Source organism: Pan troglodytes, chromosome 2, assembly GCF_028858775.2.
Source record: "Pan troglodytes isolate AG18354 chromosome 2, NHGRI_mPanTro3-v2.0_pri, whole genome shotgun sequence".
NCBI classification, from domain to species: domain Eukaryota; kingdom Metazoa; phylum Chordata; class Mammalia; order Primates; family Hominidae; genus Pan; species Pan troglodytes.
In genome coordinates this window covers 170,695,302-170,715,526 of record NC_086015.1, presented here as the reverse complement: position 1 = coordinate 170,715,526, position 20,225 = coordinate 170,695,302, and the positions used below count along the sequence as shown (strand labels likewise).

The window sequence follows — 20,225 nt, the reverse complement described above, 5'->3', positions numbered from 1 at the left end:
ATTCAAACCTGTAAGTTTGGGGACATTATTAGCTGATTACAAACTCAATTTTGTCGTTGGTAAAATAATGTTGGTAACATTATTTCACAGAGTTTTCATAAAGATCAAATGAGATAACAAGTGAAAGGGCTTGGGGTACACCTCATAATAAATACATGTCTCCATCTTCAATTCCAGACCAGTTATCACCTCCTTTGTGAATCCTGACTTGCCCCTTGCTCCTCCACTCCCTAACCTAATCCCCCACTCCAGCAAGTGGATTTCAGGTTTTCCACTCTGTACTTCCACAGTACCCAAAGGTGATTCCTCTAAACTTGAAACATTTTTTAGCATTTATCTGTTTCTTGTCTGTTTCTTCATCTAGACCAGCAGGTCATAGGTCAGGCTGTAAATTTAAATCACCTGTGATGCTCTTTAAAGATCCATTTCCTTGGCCAATTGAATCAGAGTTTCTGATCTGGTATGCAGTGATGCTTTTTAAAGTTCCCCAGGTGGTTTTAATGTACAGGTGTAGACCATAGACAATAGATTCCTTGAGAGCAGGATTTTGCCAGTGAAGTTCCATTGCCATTATGGAGCCTGGATGTTATGCAAGTGGCTGTAGAATGAATGAATGAATGTATGCATGATGGCCAGTATTGAATATACATTTGATAAACTTCAACCCATTTGATTATGAAAATGCAGCATTTAAATTTAACATATTGTTAATACATTTACATTTATACAATGGTAAGCAATACCTAAACAGAAAAAGAAATGCTTTAAGCTTCCTTAAAATCTACATATTGCTTTAGAGAACTTCCTAGCTATGCATTTATGTAGTTATTATGTTTCTTTCATTATTTTGATTTCCAAAGTCATATTAGCTAGGTGGTTTTAACCTATGAATCTCTTAAATATCTTGAGCTGAAATTAGCCGTCCACTTGCCACTATAAAATTTCTCATTTTTGAACTGCTGTGTATAATCCTTTCCCTTCTAGCATTTGTCTTGTTGCCTTCCTTTCAAAGTGTGCATGTAGATTTATATTTAACCTGTGCTCTTTTTTTTTTTAGTAATCTATCAATAATTGTGTTTAGCTATAAAAATATACACAGTAGTTTGGGAAAAAAGAAAGCAAAGGACTAATGGCATTAAAAGCACAGCTCTAGTAATTTGTTGAAATTAACATTTTCCATAATGGCTGGTAGAGCTTCTTTTCTGAATGCTAAATGAAAGCTGCTATATTATAAAATGTTTCTTTTCATATAGTAAATAGTGTCAGAGCACCATGACTAGTAAAATCAGCTTTCTCATCTAAATGGGAAAGATTCGTAAGTTTGTTTTCAGAATTTGATTTCGGAATGGCCTCTAGACACTAAAGCTGAATGGTGAGTAAGGAAAGCAGATTCCTATCTTCTCTGATAAAGAGGATCACGACTTCATTACCTCAGGTCTAGTCAAAATTGAAATGTTATCAGCTTAATAGAAAGAAAGTCCATTACAAAAATGTCTCTGTTGGGGGATCTTTGGACTAGAAATGCACAGGCTGGATATGTTTATTGAAATATAAATGGTTGATTCTGAGACTATATTTAATTTCTTTAAAATGTTATTTTCTCTTAGGTAATCAGCTCTGATACAGGGTCTACTGTTTCCTTCTGGATGATAGACACTGGGCAGAAAATCAAACAGTTTACTGGTTGCCACGGCAACGCAGAAATCAGCACTATGGCCCTTGATGCAAATGAGACTCGGCTTTTGACTGGCAGCACAGATGGGACTGTAAAGGTGCGAACACAATGATGCTTTTCTATCCAGATATGAGGAGACTAAAATACTATGCCAGAAGACATGGCTATAGATATTCTCATTTTTTGCCTTTTTGGTATTGCAAGAAGAGAAATGAGACATGGTAAGAGTGAAATAACTCCAACCATCTAATAAAGCTGCTAGGAAAATAAACCTCTGTGGAAAAATGAATAAATAATTTTTCTGAATAAATTATTTAGAATGAAAATATAACTTGGCTTACTCATTTCAGAAAGCCCCTTTTTCAGTGTAGTGAATAGGGACTACTTTGGGGAATACGATGCCTTGATAATTTCATGTGCTTTGGCTAATGTCTCTAGTTTTCTTTTTAAAAGTTGATTAAATGAGAAATCAGGAACACTTAACTAAACTTTAAAAAATGGCATAGATGCAAATTTTTCAAGAAATAAATATTTAAAAGTAAACCTATTTTGTAATTTTAATTTTTGTTATGTGAAATTCAGACAGTAGAAAGAATAATCATAATCTTATCCATTCTAAACTTACATGATTTTATATTTCTAAGTTTCTTATTCTATAATTATCATATATTTCTTCTGGGAGGAAGTTGCTAATTTCCTTTTCAAAATGGTCAACTTTTCATGAAAAACTAGATACTTGATATCTGAAGTCATGCCCACCAGTGAATCTTCTCTGCTCCCCTCAGCCCCAAGAGTAATGAGTCTTTGATTGGAAATGGCTTGTGCCATTTTGAGGCAATAGAAGGTAATTCCCTGAATAAACTTTGAATGTTTCTCAAACCTGCTATAACTGGGTATTAGACTACCTTCCATGGTGTAGTGTATGATACACTCAGTTAAGCTGTAGGGGAGAGTGATGGAAAGCTACCTGGATATGTAGGTAGAACATCCTAGAAGTTTAGGTATTCAGGGAGATTACAGGCTGGCAGTCATTAGTGTGAGGAAGGTGCTATGGTGGGTTGAAAAGGGAATCTCTGGAAATCAGTAGAAGTTGGCCTATGAGAAGGTTAATGGAATAAGGTATGGACTGGAGATTTGGGTTTAAGTAAAGTAATCTAGTTTACAGGAGAGCTGATAAGATGTGTGAAGGTACCAGGACAACCATAATCCCAATAATTGAGGTGAAATAAAAGGGAAATAACTGGACCTGGAGTATTAGACAGTGGTTCAGGCAAATAGTAAAAGCCAGTATCTCGCTTACCAGTCCTGGGGTGTGAGAATGCACTCAACATTGGAGTGAACGGATTAGGTTCTATTTACCTCTATCTTGGAAAGTAACTGGATATAGAATCTAGGGTAAGGCTTACCTTGTAGATTCTGCTAAAATATTCCCAGCTAAGGGACTTAGTCGGACCTGGGGACATTCAGATCTTTGCAATACCTACTTGTGGAAATTATTTAAGGTGGACTTGGTAAGAGCCATGTTTAGAGGAAAACATAGCGACATGGATGAAGAGTATCTGTGCACCTCAAGTCTCAACTGAAGCTTTGACATCTTAGAAGTTAATGTGAATTTAGTAGTATAATAACTGCTTCTGAAGGTGCATTTATATTTATCACAAGAGCACAACAGAATTCTGAAGTCTGGCAACTTCTGTGTAGGATACATAAATCAGGGTTGAGTTTCTCTGACCATATTCTATGAAGAAACAAGAATGAATGACATTTTCCAATCTAATTTATAAATTTAGAATCCAAATTCAGTACCTACATAATCAAAGACTTAAAATTATTAACTCATTCATTATGGCTTTGAACGGTCTATTTTTAAATTAATTAATGTTTTGAATAATTAATGTGTGCATAAAATAAAATTTTTGAAATATAAAATGGATATATAGTGAAAATATATCATCCCTGTTTCCAGCTCCTTCTCTGAGGCTACCACTGTTACTGTTTTCTTGTGCACCTTTCTAGCCACAAACACCATTGTTTGTTTATTTTCGTTCAGTCATTCTTGTTTGTTTGTTTTTAGAGACAGGGTCTCACTGTGTTCCTGGGTTGGTTTCAAACTCCTAGGTTCAAATGATCCTACTGCCTCAGCCTCCTCCTGAGTAGCTGGGATTACAAACACGTGCCACTGTGCCTGGCCATTTGTTTCTTGATGGCAGCCTACTATACATGCTGTTCTGCATTTGCATTTTTCTGTCTTGGATATTGACTCATATAAATGGATACAATAATAATAATGTTAGCTAACATTTATTCCATGCTTACTATGAACCAGGCACTATTCTGAGCATTTCACACACACATATATGTATATCTATAAGGTTGGTACTCTTATCCTGATTTTTTTTTTTTTTTTGAGACGGAGTCTCGCTCTGTTGCCCAGGCTGCAGTGCAGTGGCACGATCTCGGCTCACTGCAAGCTCTGCCTCCCAGGTTCACACCATTCTCCTGCCTCAGCCTCCCGAGTAGCTGGGACTACAGGCGCCTGCCACCACGCCCAGCTAATTTTTTGTATTTTTAGTAGGGGAAACTGAAGCCCAAGGAGTTAAGGCAACTTGCTCAAGCTTCCATAGGCAGTTGAGTTTTGGCAGAGTCTAGGAAAATGGAGATGACTCATTCTTCTTTATGGCTACATTATATGCTACTGCATAGATAGTCCTTATTCTGATTGTTCAATTTCTTACTTACTAATGAGCAATTGCATTGATTCAAATCTTTTGCTTTTTAACAATGCTGCAAGAATATGCTTGAAAATATGTCATTTTACATATATGAATGTATCTGTGGATGATTTTCTAGAAGCTGAATTTTTAAGCCAAATTTTAAGCCAATTTTTAATCATCTGTGAGGTGACTTTCTAGAAGCTAAATTTTTAAAGGGTATATGCCTTTTAATAATAATAATAATTTTTTGAGACAGAGTCTTGCTCTGTTGCCCAGGCTGGAGTGCAGTGGGATGATCCTGTCTCACTGCAACCGCTGCCTCTCAGGTTCAAGTGATTCTCCTCTCTTAGCCTTCCGAGTAGCTGTGGTTACAGGTGTGCACCACCATGCTCGGCTAATTTTTTTGTTTGTTTGTTTGTTTGAGATGGAGTCTCACTCTGTCACTCAGGCTAGAGTGCAGTGGCATGATCTCAGCTCACTGCAACCTCCACCTTCTGGGTTCAAGCTATTCTCCTGCTTCAGCCTCCCGAGTAGCTGGGACTACAGGTGCGTGCCACCATGCCTGGCTAATTTTTATATTTTTAGTAGAGATGGGGTTTCACCATATTGGCCAGGCTGGTGTCAAACTCCTGACCTTGTGATCCGCCTGCCTCAGCCTCCCAAAGTGTTGGGATTACAGCCATGAGCCACTGAATCCGGCTCTGCCTAATTTTTGTAATTTTAGTGGAGACAGGGTTTCACCATGTTGGCCAGGCTGGTCTCAAACTCCTGACCTCAAGTGATCTGCCTGCCTCAGCCTCCCAAAAAGCTGTAATTACAGGCATGAGCCACGGTGCCTGGCCTGCATTTTAATTTCGATAGCACCAATGTGACCTCTATGCATGATGTGCCAACAAGGTTTCATAGTAGGGCTTAGTTTTAACTGCTACTAATCTAATGATGCTCTCTCGTAAAGTATGCCTATTGGGCTTAAGTTTTCACTCCACTGTCTGAGTAGGTAAACCAGAACTGCTTGTGCCCTCTTGAGGACTGGGTCTGGCACCCACCATCAACAGGAGGTTTTATCGGTAGAGGATGAGAAATCTAGTAAATGATGACTGTTTCAGGTTCTGTATCAGCTGTTTAATCCTCCAAGCATCCCTGAGGAGTAAAGTTCCTGTATCACAGATAAGGAAGCAGAAATTTAGACATAGTGAAAACTTCAGGATGTCAACAGATTCCAAAATGGTTTTCTTCATGATTTTTTATTGTCTCTCCGTTTAGTATACATATTAACTTACAGTATTTGAAGAACTATTATTAGAATAGATTGATAGAGTTACAAGTAGAGTCATAAACTGTCTAGCAACATTTCAGTTAACAACAGACTGCATATACGATGGTGGTCCCTTAAGATTATAATGCCATATTTCTACTGTACATTTTCTATGTTTAGATACACAAATACTTACCATTGTGTTACAATTGTTGACAGTATTCAGTACAGTAACATGCTGTACAGTTTTGTAGCCTAGGAGCAATAGGCTATACCATATAGTCTAGGTGTGTAGTAGACTGTATCATTTAGGTTTGTATAAGTACACTGTATGATACTGGCACAATGATAAAATCACCCAGTGATGCATTTCTCAGAATGTATCCTGTTATTAAGTGATGGGTGACTTTATATAGGAAAAAAAGTCAGTTTCTCCTACCATCACACTGAACGCAATACACACCTCTGGCCACCAAAATGTGTGTAGGGATTTTTCCCACACACCAATTCTGTGGTAGATTTTACAGAGGACACCAGTTGGGTGTCCTCCAATTCAATTCTATTCTGACACTGTCTACTTGGAGATAGAGTCAGATCCTCTAGGTTGAGGGCTCAGTCCCACAAGTCTGCTTCTTCCTTTAGATGCCAGTCACAAGCATATGTTGTAACTTGTGCTTCTGACTGACGGGCTGTAAATCAGCATTCTTGTGACCCTCTCCTTGGATCTGATTAATTTGCTAGAGTGGCTTACGGAACTCAGGGAAACACTTGACTTACATGTATTCATTAATTATAAATTATATTACAAAGGATACAGATGAACAGACAGATGGAAGAGATGCATAATGCAAGGCATGTGGACACAGCCCTTCCATTGTGGGCTTTTCACCCACCAGCAACCTCCACGTATGTTCAGCTGTCTAGAATCTCTTCAACTCCCATACTTTTGGGTTTTTATGGAGGCTCCATTACACAGGGTTGATTGACTCCATCACTGACCACTGGAGATGAACTCAACTTTAAACTTCTCTCTGCTCCCTAGGGATTTCGGGGTGGGGCTGAAATTTCCACCTTCTAATTATGCCTTGGCGTTTCTTGAGAACAGCCTCCACCCTGAAGCTATTTAGGGCTCCCCAGCCTGGAGTCATGTCATTAGCATACTAAATACTGTCTTATCATTAGAGAAAGAGTCTGAGGATTTTAAAAGTTATTGTGCTGAGAAATGGGGATGAAGACCAACTAGATATTTCACAATATTACAAGAGTAATATAGTGGCAAAATTCAATGATGAGTTGATTTTCTTTAATGATTACATATCCTAAATGAATTAATCCTGGTTCAGAATATAAAAAGTTTACCTTCCTGTCTCAAAGTGGTTTTAATTTTTCTTTTAAAGATATGGGACTTCAATGGATATTGTCACCATACACTAAATGTTGGGCAAGATGGAGCTGTGGATATTTCACAAATCCTCATTCTTAAGAAGAAAATACTGGTTACAGGCTGGGAGAGGTATGATTATGCCTCATGGAAAACTATAGGAAGGTAAAAAGGAGAATGTTTTTATTTTAATCAAAATCTAAAAGAAAAAAGAACATAAAAATCTTGGTTGACTCTGTGTCATTAAAACTTGCTGGTGACCTAGGTGAGTGATACCCTAGTTGGAATTGACTGAATGCTTAGTGAATAAAATATTAGAAGACCGCATAGCTTGAGTGGCTTTGAGAATTGTTAGGTTTTCTTCTGGCTTTGGAAATTTTTCTTTCTTTAACCATTTCAGATGGGGATGTATTACCACTTCCTAGGTTCCAAAAGTTTCCCAAATTTTATAGTCAATCAATTCTTAACTTGTAAATTACATTCCTTCAACTGTAAAGGAAACTCATTACTTCTTTTCTCATGACTTATTTTCAATTGCAACACAAGAGGGAAATAGCCAACTGAGTCCTGTGATAGCTCCTCCTTTCTATCAGTGCAGAAAATGTCTTTCGAAAGGCACTTACTCTTCTCGAGGAGCATTTCTTCCATTTCATTAGAAGGAAAATTACTTTTCCTTCCTTTTTTTTTTCCTGACAGAACTAAGGATCATAAACAGTTCTGTGGCACTGTAGAAGCAGTAGGAAAATTAAAGTGTGATATGTTTTGAAAATATATTGTCCTTTAATTAATCAGTTTACAAAATATTGCTCTAATAGGTAGTCATCCAATGTTATTCACTATAGAATTATGACCTTAATGCTTTGAAGCTCGGATTAAATCAGACTTTATACCTAGAAAACCAGCAGTATATATTTGGGGATTTTTATCAATCACAGGGAAGAGTTTTTTCTAATGCAAATGTGCAAATGCAGACCAGCAAACAGTGCCACACACTGCCCTATTTTTAGGAGTAATTTGACAATAAGAAAGTAAGTATAGCCAGATTATTCTACTTGATATTAAGAACTAATTCAATCATCCTCATCTGTGAAGGACAAGACTTCACATCTCTGAAAGGATTCATGATCCATTATCAACCCACAACCACTCCACAGTCTATGATCTAATGATCTCTATACTTAGAAAATGGCAATGAATAAGTTTAGCTCTCTACCATGTGTGGTGTCCAGCTGATCCAATTTAAGTTTTAAACATAACAAAAAGGAATTTTTTAAAATAATCAATTCAAGTCAAAACTTGGCAATACCATTTCCTTAATTTATTTTTAGATATCCATAGTTAGGAATTAGCATCAACTGTAAGATTTTTTTGATTGCTTACAAGGGAAAATTAGAAAGATTAGATGAAGAGTCACCTAAAAGTGGCTTAAAGGAACATCTATTATTCTATCTATGTTGGTGGGTGGTACTTTCTATAATTTGGGGAAGAAGCTTTGGAAAAACTGGTATGAGAGTAGGAAAAATTATCACTTTTTCCATCTTCCTTCATGTTTTCCGTTATCCTCAAGGTTGTCAGGACTTGGATACCTTAGTTGAAATTGAAAATTGAATTAATACATTCTGTTATATTATTTCACTTTATATTGGTGGATTTAAAAATTATATATTCTAAATCAGAGGCTTTATGTTAAGATAGATTTTACAGGATCTAAGACAGGATTCTTTTTACCAGGAGGCATTTAACAAAAGAGGCAAGAGGGCAGGAAACTGTTCAGTTATAGTTACAGGAGGATGGACCATTAAGCCAACTCCTTAATAGTTTAGTGATTAGGGAAGAAATAACTGGAAGATTGACAGTCGTCTTACTAAGCTTTCTTCAATACCTTGTTTTAGAGTCCATTAGGTTAAGTTGTAACTTTTACTTCAGATTTTATCCAAATACAGAGATTGGTTCAATAATAATGTGCAGGATGGAATGGTAATTACATTTTTGAGTAAAGTACTTAAATATGCCATCTGATTTATTTTATTTACAGTGCTGTGTAGCATTAGCCACTTTATACACGTTATCTAATTTAATCCTTAGCATCATCTCGGAAGGTAGGCAATATTTTATAGATAACTCAAATATCTGTCTTCAGGTCTTATCTCTCTAAGCTCAGTTATCCATTTGCTTGCTGTACGTGTCTGACTGCAATCTCAAATTCAACATGTTCTCAACTGAAATAATTATTTATCTCCTTTCCAAAACGTGCTTTTTCTCTTTTGTTTGGAACTTCAATTAATTGCCAGAGACCCAGTCATCCACTCTGGTTCTCCCTCTTCACACACAACAAGAAGTCACTAAGTCATATCTGTTTTATGCCCTAAACATTTCTTAAACCTGCTCCTATAAATTGTACAATAGTATTAGTATAATTCAGAGCATAATTTCCACTTGGATGAATGCCACAGCCTTCTAACTTGTCCTTTGTCCTCCTAATGCCCACCTCTCACTTCTTAAATAGATTCTGCTCACTTTAGCTACAGGGATTTCTTTCTCCAATGAATTCTATGTTATGTCCTTGCTTAAAACCTTTCAGTGTCTATGTTATGTGCTTGCTTAAAACTTTTCAGAGTGTCTAAGCTCCCTCTGACCTGGACATATTCTTTTATTTTCTAGTTTCATTTTCTCCCATTTTCTGTATATTCTAAATATCAAATAGCAGCTTGCTTAGGGTGTTCATATACAAGCCGTACTGTTTCACACCCTTATGCCTTTATTCTCTCCTCTTATCTAGAAATCCCTCTCAAACTTTTTTCATTTGGCTAACATTTATTCCTATTTGAAGACTCGTTCAGATATCTTCTCTGCCAGGACATTTCTCTTAACCCTCAGTATAGAGACAAAATGTCCCCATTTTGTCTTTGTGCTCTCTAGTTTCTTACATTTTCTTTAATAGAGATATTTGTGTATGTGTGCATTCCTGGAGCTTACTAGATACTTGGTGATATTTGTTGAGTGACTTAATAAATGTTAGTTGAATAGACAGGGAAACTAAGGATTAGAGAGATTAATTACTCACAGTCACATTCTTAGTGAGAGGCAAGCAGCATAGATATGAAAATCTATTATATTCTCTCTTTACAATGAATCAGAAGTCTAAGTATTAGCAACCTTATTTTACAAGGGAGGCTACCGAAGCTTGAAGAGGTTGGGTAGCTCGGCCAAGGTGACAAAGTTAGTAGGCCGCTGAGTTAGAATTCTGTGCCAAAGTCAATACTCTTTCTACCACTCCTGGGTAGGACTAATTGCAAATGGAGTCATCACACCATGAGACAGCAATTATATATTTTAAATTAAATGATTAATTGAATATTTTGTCATTTTAATTGAAGCTAATGAATCAGTACATATGAAGAAACACACAAAAAAGCATGTGGTAGCAACTTAACAACAACTCAGATATATAGCTTACTCTCTTTTTTTCCCCTTTCCTTCCCATATATATTTTTTAATTGCACCTAGGTTGAAAGCCCTGAGTTAGAAACTACAGTAGACTGAATGTAAAGAATCATGATTCCTGTTTCAAAGGCATCCACTTGTTTATGGATGGCAGGCAGGTCCATACATAAAAGGCAGAATATGGTAAATATGAATGTTTGGGTCTAAGCAAAATGAACTAGAGAGCACATGTTAGCTATTTGGGAATACAGTCATTCATATCTAGAGAATTTTTCTGTCAGTAAAAAGAAGTCCCAAATTTAGAAGTATAGAAATGTGTTTCTCATTATTTTAAGCAAAATATACTTAGAAACTAAGTTGTGAATTGGCATAGAGTCAATTCACAAATACCTGGTTGAATCTGTGGCCATATTTATGTTGCTAAAATTAAATGACTAGATAATCAGTTAACTTTGCATTTGTTCAAAGTAGGCATATAATATGTATAGTTCTAGTAAAATTAAATAAATTAAGAATTTAAGATTTTATCCTGCCTCCAAAATCTATGATTTTGTAATATATTTAAAGCTCTCTCTCTCTCTCTCTCTCTCTCTCAAAAAAAAAAAAGCCTCCTAGTTCCCCTGATTTTAATTTTCTCTTTTCTATAAAGGAGAAATCTCTGTGTTTTTCCCTCTAGCTTTATCCAGGAATAATTGACAAATAAAAATTGTATATATTTACAGTATACAAGGTGATGTCTTGATATTTGTATACATCTTGAAATGATTAAATCAAACTAATTAACATATCCATCACCGTAAATATTTATTGCTTTCTTTTGTGAGAAATTTGTTTATGAAGGTTTTATCTCCTTAAAAGTCTAGACATGCACACATAAGAAAAAGAGAATCTTTCGAGTGAACTCCCATTCACAATTGCTTCAAAGAGAATAAAATACCTAGGAATCCAACTTACAAGGGATGTGAAGGACCTCTTCAAGGAGAACTACAAACCACTGCTCAACAAAATAAAAGAGGACACAAACAAATGGAAGAATATTCCATGCTCATGGATAGGAAGATTCAATATTGTGAAAATGGCCATACTGCCCAAGGTAATTTACAGATTCATTGCCCTCCCCAGCAAGCTACCAATGACTTTCTTCACAGAATTGGAAAAAACTACTTTAAAGTTCATATGGAACTAAAAAAGAGCCTGCATTGCCAAGACAATCCTAAGCCAAAAGAACAAAGCTGGAGGCATCACACTACCTGACTTCAAACTATACTACAAGGCTACAGTAACCAAAGCAGCATGGTACTGGTACCAAAACAGAGATATTGACCAATGGGACAGAATAGAGCCCTCAGAAATAATACCACACATCTACAACCATCTGATCTTTGTCAAACCTGACAAAAACATGAAATGGGGAAAGGATTTCCTATTTAATAAATGGTGCTGGGAAAACTGGCTAGCCATATGTAGAAAGCTGAAACTGGATCCCTTCCTTACACCTTATACAAAAATTAATTCAAGATGGATTAAAGACTTAAATGTTAGACCTAAAACCGTAAACATCCTAGAAGAAAACCTGGGCAATACCATTCAGGACATAGGCGTGGGCAAGGACTTCATGACTACAACACCAAAAGCAATGGCAACAAAAGCCAAAATTGACAAATGGGATCTAATTAAACTAAAGAGCTTCTGCATAGCAAAAGAAACTACCATCGGAGTGAACAGGCAACCTACAGAATGGGAGAAAATTTTTACAATCTACCCATCTGACAAAGGGCTAATATCCAGAATCTACGAAGAACTTAAACAAATTTACAAGAAAAAATCAAATAACCCCAGGAAAAAGTGGGTGAAGGATATGAATAGACACTTCTCAAAAGAAGACATTTATGCAGCCAACAGACACATGAAAAAATGCTCATCATTGCTGTCCATCGGAGAAATGCAAATCAAAACCACAATGAGATACCATCTCACACCAGTTAGAATGGCGATCGTTAAAAAGTCAGGAAACAACAGGTGCCGGAGAGGATGTGGAGAAATAGGAACACTTTTACACTGTTGGTGGGACTGTAAACTAGTTCAACCATTGTGGAAGACAGTGTGGCGATTCCTCAAGGATCTAGAACTAGAAATACCATTTGACCCAGCCATCCCATTACTGGGCATATACCCAGTGGATTATAAATCATGCTGCTATAAAGACACATGCACACATATGTTTATTGTGGCACTATTCACAATAGCAAAGACTTGGAACCAACCCAAATGTCCAACAATGATAGACTGGATTAAGAAAATGTGGCACATATACACCATGCAATATTATGCAGCCATAAAAAAGGATGAGTTCATGTCCTTTGTAGGGACATGGATGAAGCTAGAAACCATCATTCTGAGCAAACTATTGCAAGGACGGAAAACCAAACACCGCATGTTCTCACTCATAGGTGGGAATTGAACAATGAGAACACTTGGACACAGGGTGGGGAACATCACACACTGGGGCCTGTTGTGGGGTGGAGGGAGAGGGGAGGGATAGCATTAGGAGATATACCTAATGTAAATGATGAGTTAATGGGTGCAGCACACCAACATGGCACATGTATACATATGTAACAAACCTGCACGTTGTGCACATGTACCATGGAACTTAAAGTATAATAATAATTAAAATAAAATAAAATAATTATCATTGCAACTTTAGTTACATCTTTTCCCTGTGAGCCTGTAAAGATAAGATGCTGGTATCATACCTGAGCTCAATTAACATTTTTATAGTGTGTAGATATGATTGATATTCATACATTATAATAAAATAGACTACTTAAGAGTTAGCGACAAACTGTTGAGCTGGTGGTATTGATGAAATATCTCTGCCCATTGCAGGAGAGTTGCAGCAATCCACTCATATAGTGATTACCCCTTGTGACGAAAGAAAATATCTTCATATTTCTTCATTTTAAGTCAAACCATAAATGTGGGCAGAGATGTTTTTAACTAACATGACTATGATAATCTATGTGCCATTATCTAATTGCTCACAGAAATCAAACTGTACAAGTGCCGAGGAATCTGAATCCAGTCTTGAGCTGTCGGTGGAGAATGTCAGTTATTTCAGTAAATTGCCCCCTTAGTGTCATCCTGTATAATTCTTTAATTTTAGGCCTAAAAATCTATGAAAGAAATTTTGTGTAAAATGTACCAAAAGAACTGTCCCATTTAAAATATTTTATGCCATGCTTGGAAATGAAAATGGACCCTACAAGTAAGTCTGTAAGTTGTTTTATCAAAGTACTCAGATGGAATGGTAACAACTTGGCTTGTGTGTTCTCTAAAAAATTATCACATTTTCAAATTATGCATTTAATCTGTATTAACATATGGAAGTTTTGATGTAGTTTCCTTTCTCAGTCAACTCCAAAGAGTCAAAAGTGATTATCAAAGTTGAAAAGGCTTTTTGTATTTTCTTCAAATGTTAAAGCCATGTAAATGAACAGCAAGGCTGATGAATTTGCTGTTTTATTTCGTTGACATCTTAATTCAAAATGTAAACTGAAGTTTCTTTTCATTTCTTTGCACTGTTAATATTATTCTGTTTTTGGTTAGCTTGGGTAAAAACTGTTCACTGGTGTCATTTTTTATAATAGCCTTTTATATCTTGGGTTTTTTGGTAAGCAAATAAATATTTTAAATGTAAAAAAAAAAAAAAAGAAAAGAAAATCTTGTCTCCTAGAATAGGGACAGTTTCATTTCTTCCTTTTCAATTTCAGTATCTGTTGTTTCCTTTCCTTGCTTCTTTGAAATTGTAAAGATTTTTGCACAATATTAAATAGGGCTGGTGAGAGTGAACATCTTTGTCTTGGTCATGATCTTAATGAGAAGTATTCTATCTTTCAATATTAAACATGACGTTAGATGTGGGTTGTATGTAGCTGCCATTTATCACATAAAAGATTTTTTTTCTATTCATAAAAAAACAGAATCTTTCATATAATTTTAAATGATTCTGACAATTTTATTTATACTAGCATCCTTCATAGAGCACTGTAGAAAGTAGGAACTCAATAAATAGCTATTGATATAATTTGATTTTTAAAAGTACTTTTAAGTGAAATGAGACTAAAGATTTGAAGTTACTCAAAAATAAAACATATATCACAAGATATTACATTCTTAATAATTGCCTTACTAAGAAACTATAACTCTATATGACTCAATTGGTTTCCATTATTAGGATAAGAATCAGAATGGAATATTCCAATGTTGCAATTTATTTTAGAATAGCCATATTGGAGGGAAAGAGGGGGCAGGTATTTTTGAAATTCACAAATAATTCTTACATATAATTTATATTTATTCTAGTATTCAAAATTTGACTCTACAAATTTTGGGAAAATAGGAAAAAGACTAAAAATAAGCTGAATTATATCAAACTAATTCTCTGCCTTTGAGATACCCTTTTTAAGCCTAAAAAGCAATAAATTGAAGAACAGGCATTAACAAGACATGACAATAGGACTAACAACAATTAACTTCTGAGGGAACAAGTAGTTAATTGAATTCTTGTGTTCTCTCCATGACAATTTTTACATGATAAGTTTGGGTTAAAAAGTTATTTGCCTAGCTCATTCATCCTAGAAAAAAGGTGGTTTTAAATATTTTTCTTTCTTTTTTTTTTTTTTTTTGCACTTGACAGGTAAACTAATTTTGTTCTCACATAATTGGTTGTCATATCTAAATTCTAAATTAGAGACGTGATTCATTTTCACAAGATGACACAATCATTCAGTAGCAGTAGTTGTGATACTCTCAGGGTGGCAAATGTGGAGTGTGTAATGGAACTAGTAAACTCCTTCAATGCCAGGAAAACAAGTCTCTCAGACTCCTAAAATGGCCTTAAAATTGGCTCATTCTGAACTTTAATTTTACGTGGCAAAAGTATAAACTTAAAAACAGTTATCTTTGAAATAGAGAAAGTAAGAGCTGCAGTGTAGATTCTCAAATTATTTTAAGGACAACTGTCATTTCAAATGAAAGTTTCAGGTTAGGTTTTGAGGGGAAAGTGGTAGCTAACTAGTTTTTCAACATTTTGACACACAAGGTCAAATATCAGAAAGACTATTTTTTATGTCATGTAATAAGAAAGATTTTGTGCTTTTGGTGTTAATTCTCTGACTATACCTAGTATGTCAATTTAATATGAGTATCTTGGCAAAAAGACATTAGATGTTGAATTTTGGCTGAGAGATAATGCAAAATATGTAAGATTGACCTTCTCTCTCCCACTGCCACCTCACTGTCTCCCTCCTCAAAGGGTAATCTTTCAACCAAACTTACCAGTAGGAAAAGAGAAAATCAAAAATACATACACATAAAGTTACTATGAGATTAAACTGCAATTTCGGAACTTCAAATTACCTTATTTGTGTTACCTTATCTTGTGAAGCCTTTTTAATATTATTAAAATAATATAACTATTAATATTACAATTATTTATTTATTTGCTTTTTATTTTTTATTTCAATAGTTTTGGGGGTACAGGTGGTGTTTGGTTGCAAGGAAAAGTTATTTAGTGGTGATTTCTGAGATTTTGGTGTACCCATCACACAAGCAGTGTTCACTGTTCCCATTGTGCAGTCTTTTATCCCTCACTCCCCTTCCACCCTTCCCCGCAAGTACCCAAAGTCCATTATAGCATTCTCATGCCTTTGTATCCTCATAGCTTAGCTTCCACTTATAAGTGAGGACATACAATGTTTGATTTTTCCATTCCTGAGTTACTTCACTTAGAATAATGGTCTCTAACTCCATCCTGGTTGCTATGAATGTCATTATTTCAGTGGTATTCCAGGGTGCATATATATATATATATATATATGGATAAAGTGGCATATATATATAAAATATATAATATATAATATATATGGTACATTTTCTTTATCCACTTATTGATTGATGGGCATTTGGGCTGGTTCCATATTTTTGCAGTTATGAATTGTGCTGCTATAAACATGCGTGTGCATATGTCTTTTTCATATAATGACTTCTTTTTGTCTGGGGAGATATCCCATAGTGGGATTGCTGGATCAAATGGTATATCTAGTTTTAGTTCTTTAAGAAGTTTCCATACTGTTTTCCATAGTATTGTTCTAGTTTACATTACCACCAGCAGTTTAAAAGGGCTGCCTTTTCACCACGTCCATGCCAACATGTATTATATTTTGCTTTTTGATTATGACCATTCTTGCAGGAGTAAGGTGGTATCTCATTGCTGTCTTGATTTGCATTTCCCTGATAATGAGTGATGTTGAGCATTTTTTCATATGTTTGTTGGCCATTTGTATATGTTCTTTTAAAAATTTTCTATTTATGTCCTTTGACTATATTTGGTGGGATTATTTGTAATTTTTTTTTCTTGCTGATTTGTTTGAGTTCTTGTAGATTCTGGAAATTAATTCTTTGTTGAATGCATGGTTTGCGAAGATTTTCTCCCACTCTGTGGATTATCTGTTTACTCTGCTGATAATGTCTTTTGCTGTGCAGAAGCTGTTTAGTTTAATTAGGTCCCATCTATTTATTTATTTTTGTTTTGTTGCATTTGATTTTGGGTTCTTTGTCATGAACTCTTTGCCTAAGTCAATGTCTACAAGAGTTTTTCCCATGTTCTTCTAGAATTTTTATGGTTTCAGGTCTTAGATTTAAGTATTTGATCCATCTTGCATTGATTTTTGTGTAAGTTAAGAGGCAAGGATCCAGCTTCATTCTACATGTGGCTTGCCAATTATCCTAGCACCATTTGTTGAATAGGATGTCCTTTACCCACTTTATGCTTTTGTTTGCTTTGTCAAAGATTAGTTGGCTTTAAGTATTTGGTTTTATTTCTGGGTTCTCTATTTTGTCCCTCTGGTCTATTTGCCTTTTTATGTCTATGTCCCACTGCTCTATGTACCATCCTGTTTTGGTAACTATAGCCTTGTAGTATAGGTTGAAATAAAGTAATGTGATGCTGCCAGATTTGTTCTTTTTGCTTACTCTTACTTTGGCTGTGTGGGCTCTTTTTAGGTTCAATATGAATTTTAGGTTTGTTTTTTCTAATTCTGTGAAGAATGATGATGGTATTTTCATGGGAATTGCTTGAATTTGTGGTTGCTTTTGAAAGTAAGATCATTTTTGCAATATTGATTCTATTCATCTGTGAGCATGGGATGTGTTTCCATTTGTTTGTGTCAGGTATGATTTCTTTCAGCAGTGTTTTATAGTTTTCCTTGTAGAGATCTTTCACCTCCTTGGTCAGGTATATTCCTAAGTACTTTATTTATTTATTTTTTTTGCAGCTGTCTTAAAAGGGGTTGAGTTCTTGATTTGGTTCTCAGCTTGGTTGTTGTTGGTGTATAGCAGTTTTACCAATTTCTATATATTGATTTTGTATCCTGAAGCTTTACTGAATTCATTTATCTGATCTAGGAGCATTTGAAGGAGTCATTGGGGTTTTCTAGAGAAGTCATTAGGGTTTTCTAAGTATACAATCATATCATTGGGAAACAGCAACAGTTTGACTTCCTCTTTACTGATTTGGATGCCTTTTATTTCTTTCTCTTGTCTGATTGCTCTGGTAGGACTTCCAGTACTATGTTGAATAGACGTGGTGAAAGTGGGCATTTTTGTCTTGTTTCAATTCTCAGGGTTAATGCTTTCAACTTTTCCCCATTCAACATAATGTTGGCTGTGGGTTTGTCATAGATGGCTTTTATTACTTTGAAGTATGTTCATTCTATGCTGATTTTGCTGAGGGTTTTAATCATAAAGTGATGCTGGATTTTGTCAAATGTCTTTTCTGCATCTATTGAGATAATCATATGATATTTATTTTTAATTCTGTTTATGTGATGTATTACATTTATTAACTTGTGTGTGTTAAACCATCTCTGCATCCCTGGTATGAAACCCACTTGATCATGTTGGATTATCTTTTTGAAATGCTGTTGGATTTAGTTGGCTAGTATTTTGTTCAGGATTTTCTCATCTATGTTCGACAGGGTCATTGGTCTGCAGTTTTCTTTTTTTATTATGTCCTTTCCTGTTTTTGGTATCAGGGTGATACTGGCTCCATAGAATGATTTAGGGAAGATATCCTCTTTCTCTATCTTTTGGAATAGTTTCAGTAAGATTGGTACCAATTAGTCTTTGAATGTCTGATAGAATTCAGCTATGAATCCATCCAGTCCTGGACTTTTTTTGTTGGCAATTTTTTTTTATTACTTAATCTCACTACTTGTTATTGGTCTGTTCAGAGTTTCTATTTCTTCCCGATTTAATCAAGGGGCATTGTGTATTTCCAGAAATGCATCCAAATCCTCTAGATTGTCCAGTTTGTATGCATAAAGGTGTTCATAGTTGCCTTGAATGATCTTTCATATTTCTGTGGTATCAGTTGTAATATCTCCCATTTCATTTCTAATTGAGCTTATATGGATCTTCTCTCTTCTATTCTTGGTTAATTGCACTAATGGTCTACCAATTTTGTTTATCTTTTCAAAGAACCAGCTTTATGTTGCATTTATCTTTTGCATTTTTTTTGTTGTTGTTTCCATTTCATTTATTTTTGCTGTGATCCTTGTTATATTTTTTCTTCTGCTGGGTTTGGGTTTGTTTTTTTCTTGTTTCTCTAGTTCCTTGATGTATGACTTTATATTGTCTATTTGTGCTCTTTCAGACTTTTTGATATAGGTATTTAATGCTATGAACTTTCTACCCTAGCACCAGTTTTGCTGTATCCCAGAGGTTTTGAAAAGTTGTGTCACTATTATTGTTCAGTTCAAAGAATTTTTAAAGTTCCATCTTGATTTCATTGTTGACCCAAAGATCATTGAGGAGCAGATTACTTAATTTTCATGTATTTGTATAGTTTTGAGGGTTCCTTTTGGAGCTAATTTCCAATTTTATTCCACTGTAGTTTGAGAGGGTACTTGATGTAACTTCAATTTTCTAAAATTTATTGAAACTTGTTTTGTCACCTATTTTATGTTGTATCTTGGAGAATGTTCCATGTGCTGATGAAAAGGATGTATATTCAGCAGTTATTGGGTAGGATGTTCTGTAAATATCTGTTAAGTCCATTTGTTCTAGGGTATAGTTTAATTCGATTGTTTCTTTGTTGACTTTCTGTCTTGACAACCTGTTTACTCGTGTCAGTGCAATACTGAAGTCCCCCAGTTACTGTGTTGCCATCTATCTCATTTCTTATGTCTACTAATAATTGTTTCATAAATTTGGGAGCTCTCATGTTGGGCGCATATGTATTTAGGATTGTGATATTTTCCTGTTGGACTGATTTTTTAAATCATCATATAATGTTCTTGTTTGTCTTTTTTTTTTTGACATGGGGTCACACTCTGTTGCCCAGGCTGGAGTGCAGTGGTGTGATCTTGGCTCACTGCAAGCTCTTGTTTGTCTTTTTTAACTGTTGTTGCCTCAGAGTCTGTTTTGTCTGATATAAGAATAGCTACTCCTGCTTGCTTTTCATGTCTGTTTGCATGGAATATCTTTTTCCACCCCTTTACCTTAAGTTTATGAGTCCTTATATGTTAGGTGAGTCTCTTGCAGATAGCAGATACTTGACTGGTGGATTTTTATCCATTCTGGCATTCTGTATCCTTTAAGCAGAGCATTTAGGCCTTTTACATTCAATGTTAGTATTGAGACGTGAGGTACTGTTTTATTTATTGTGCTAGTTTTTGCCTGAATACATTGTTG

General features: G+C 35.3%; 1 protein-coding gene across 5 annotated transcripts in view; it reads left to right on the top strand.

Annotated features, from left to right (window-relative positions):
- WDR49 (WD repeat domain 49) overlaps positions 1-20,225 on the top strand; it is a 211,639-nt gene that overhangs the window by 128,244 nt on the left and 63,170 nt on the right. For 4 of the 5 annotated variants that reach the window (XM_016942259.4, XM_009446787.5, XM_016942257.4 and 1 more), the window contains 2 exons: positions 1,608-1,772; positions 7,042-7,190. In XM_016942259.4, coding sequence (XP_016797748.2) covers positions 1,608-1,772; positions 7,042-7,190 — 314 coding nt within the window. The remainder of the gene's footprint in view (positions 1-1,607; positions 1,773-7,041; positions 7,191-20,225) is intronic. The other variant, XM_016942258.4, reaches the window with a different exon arrangement.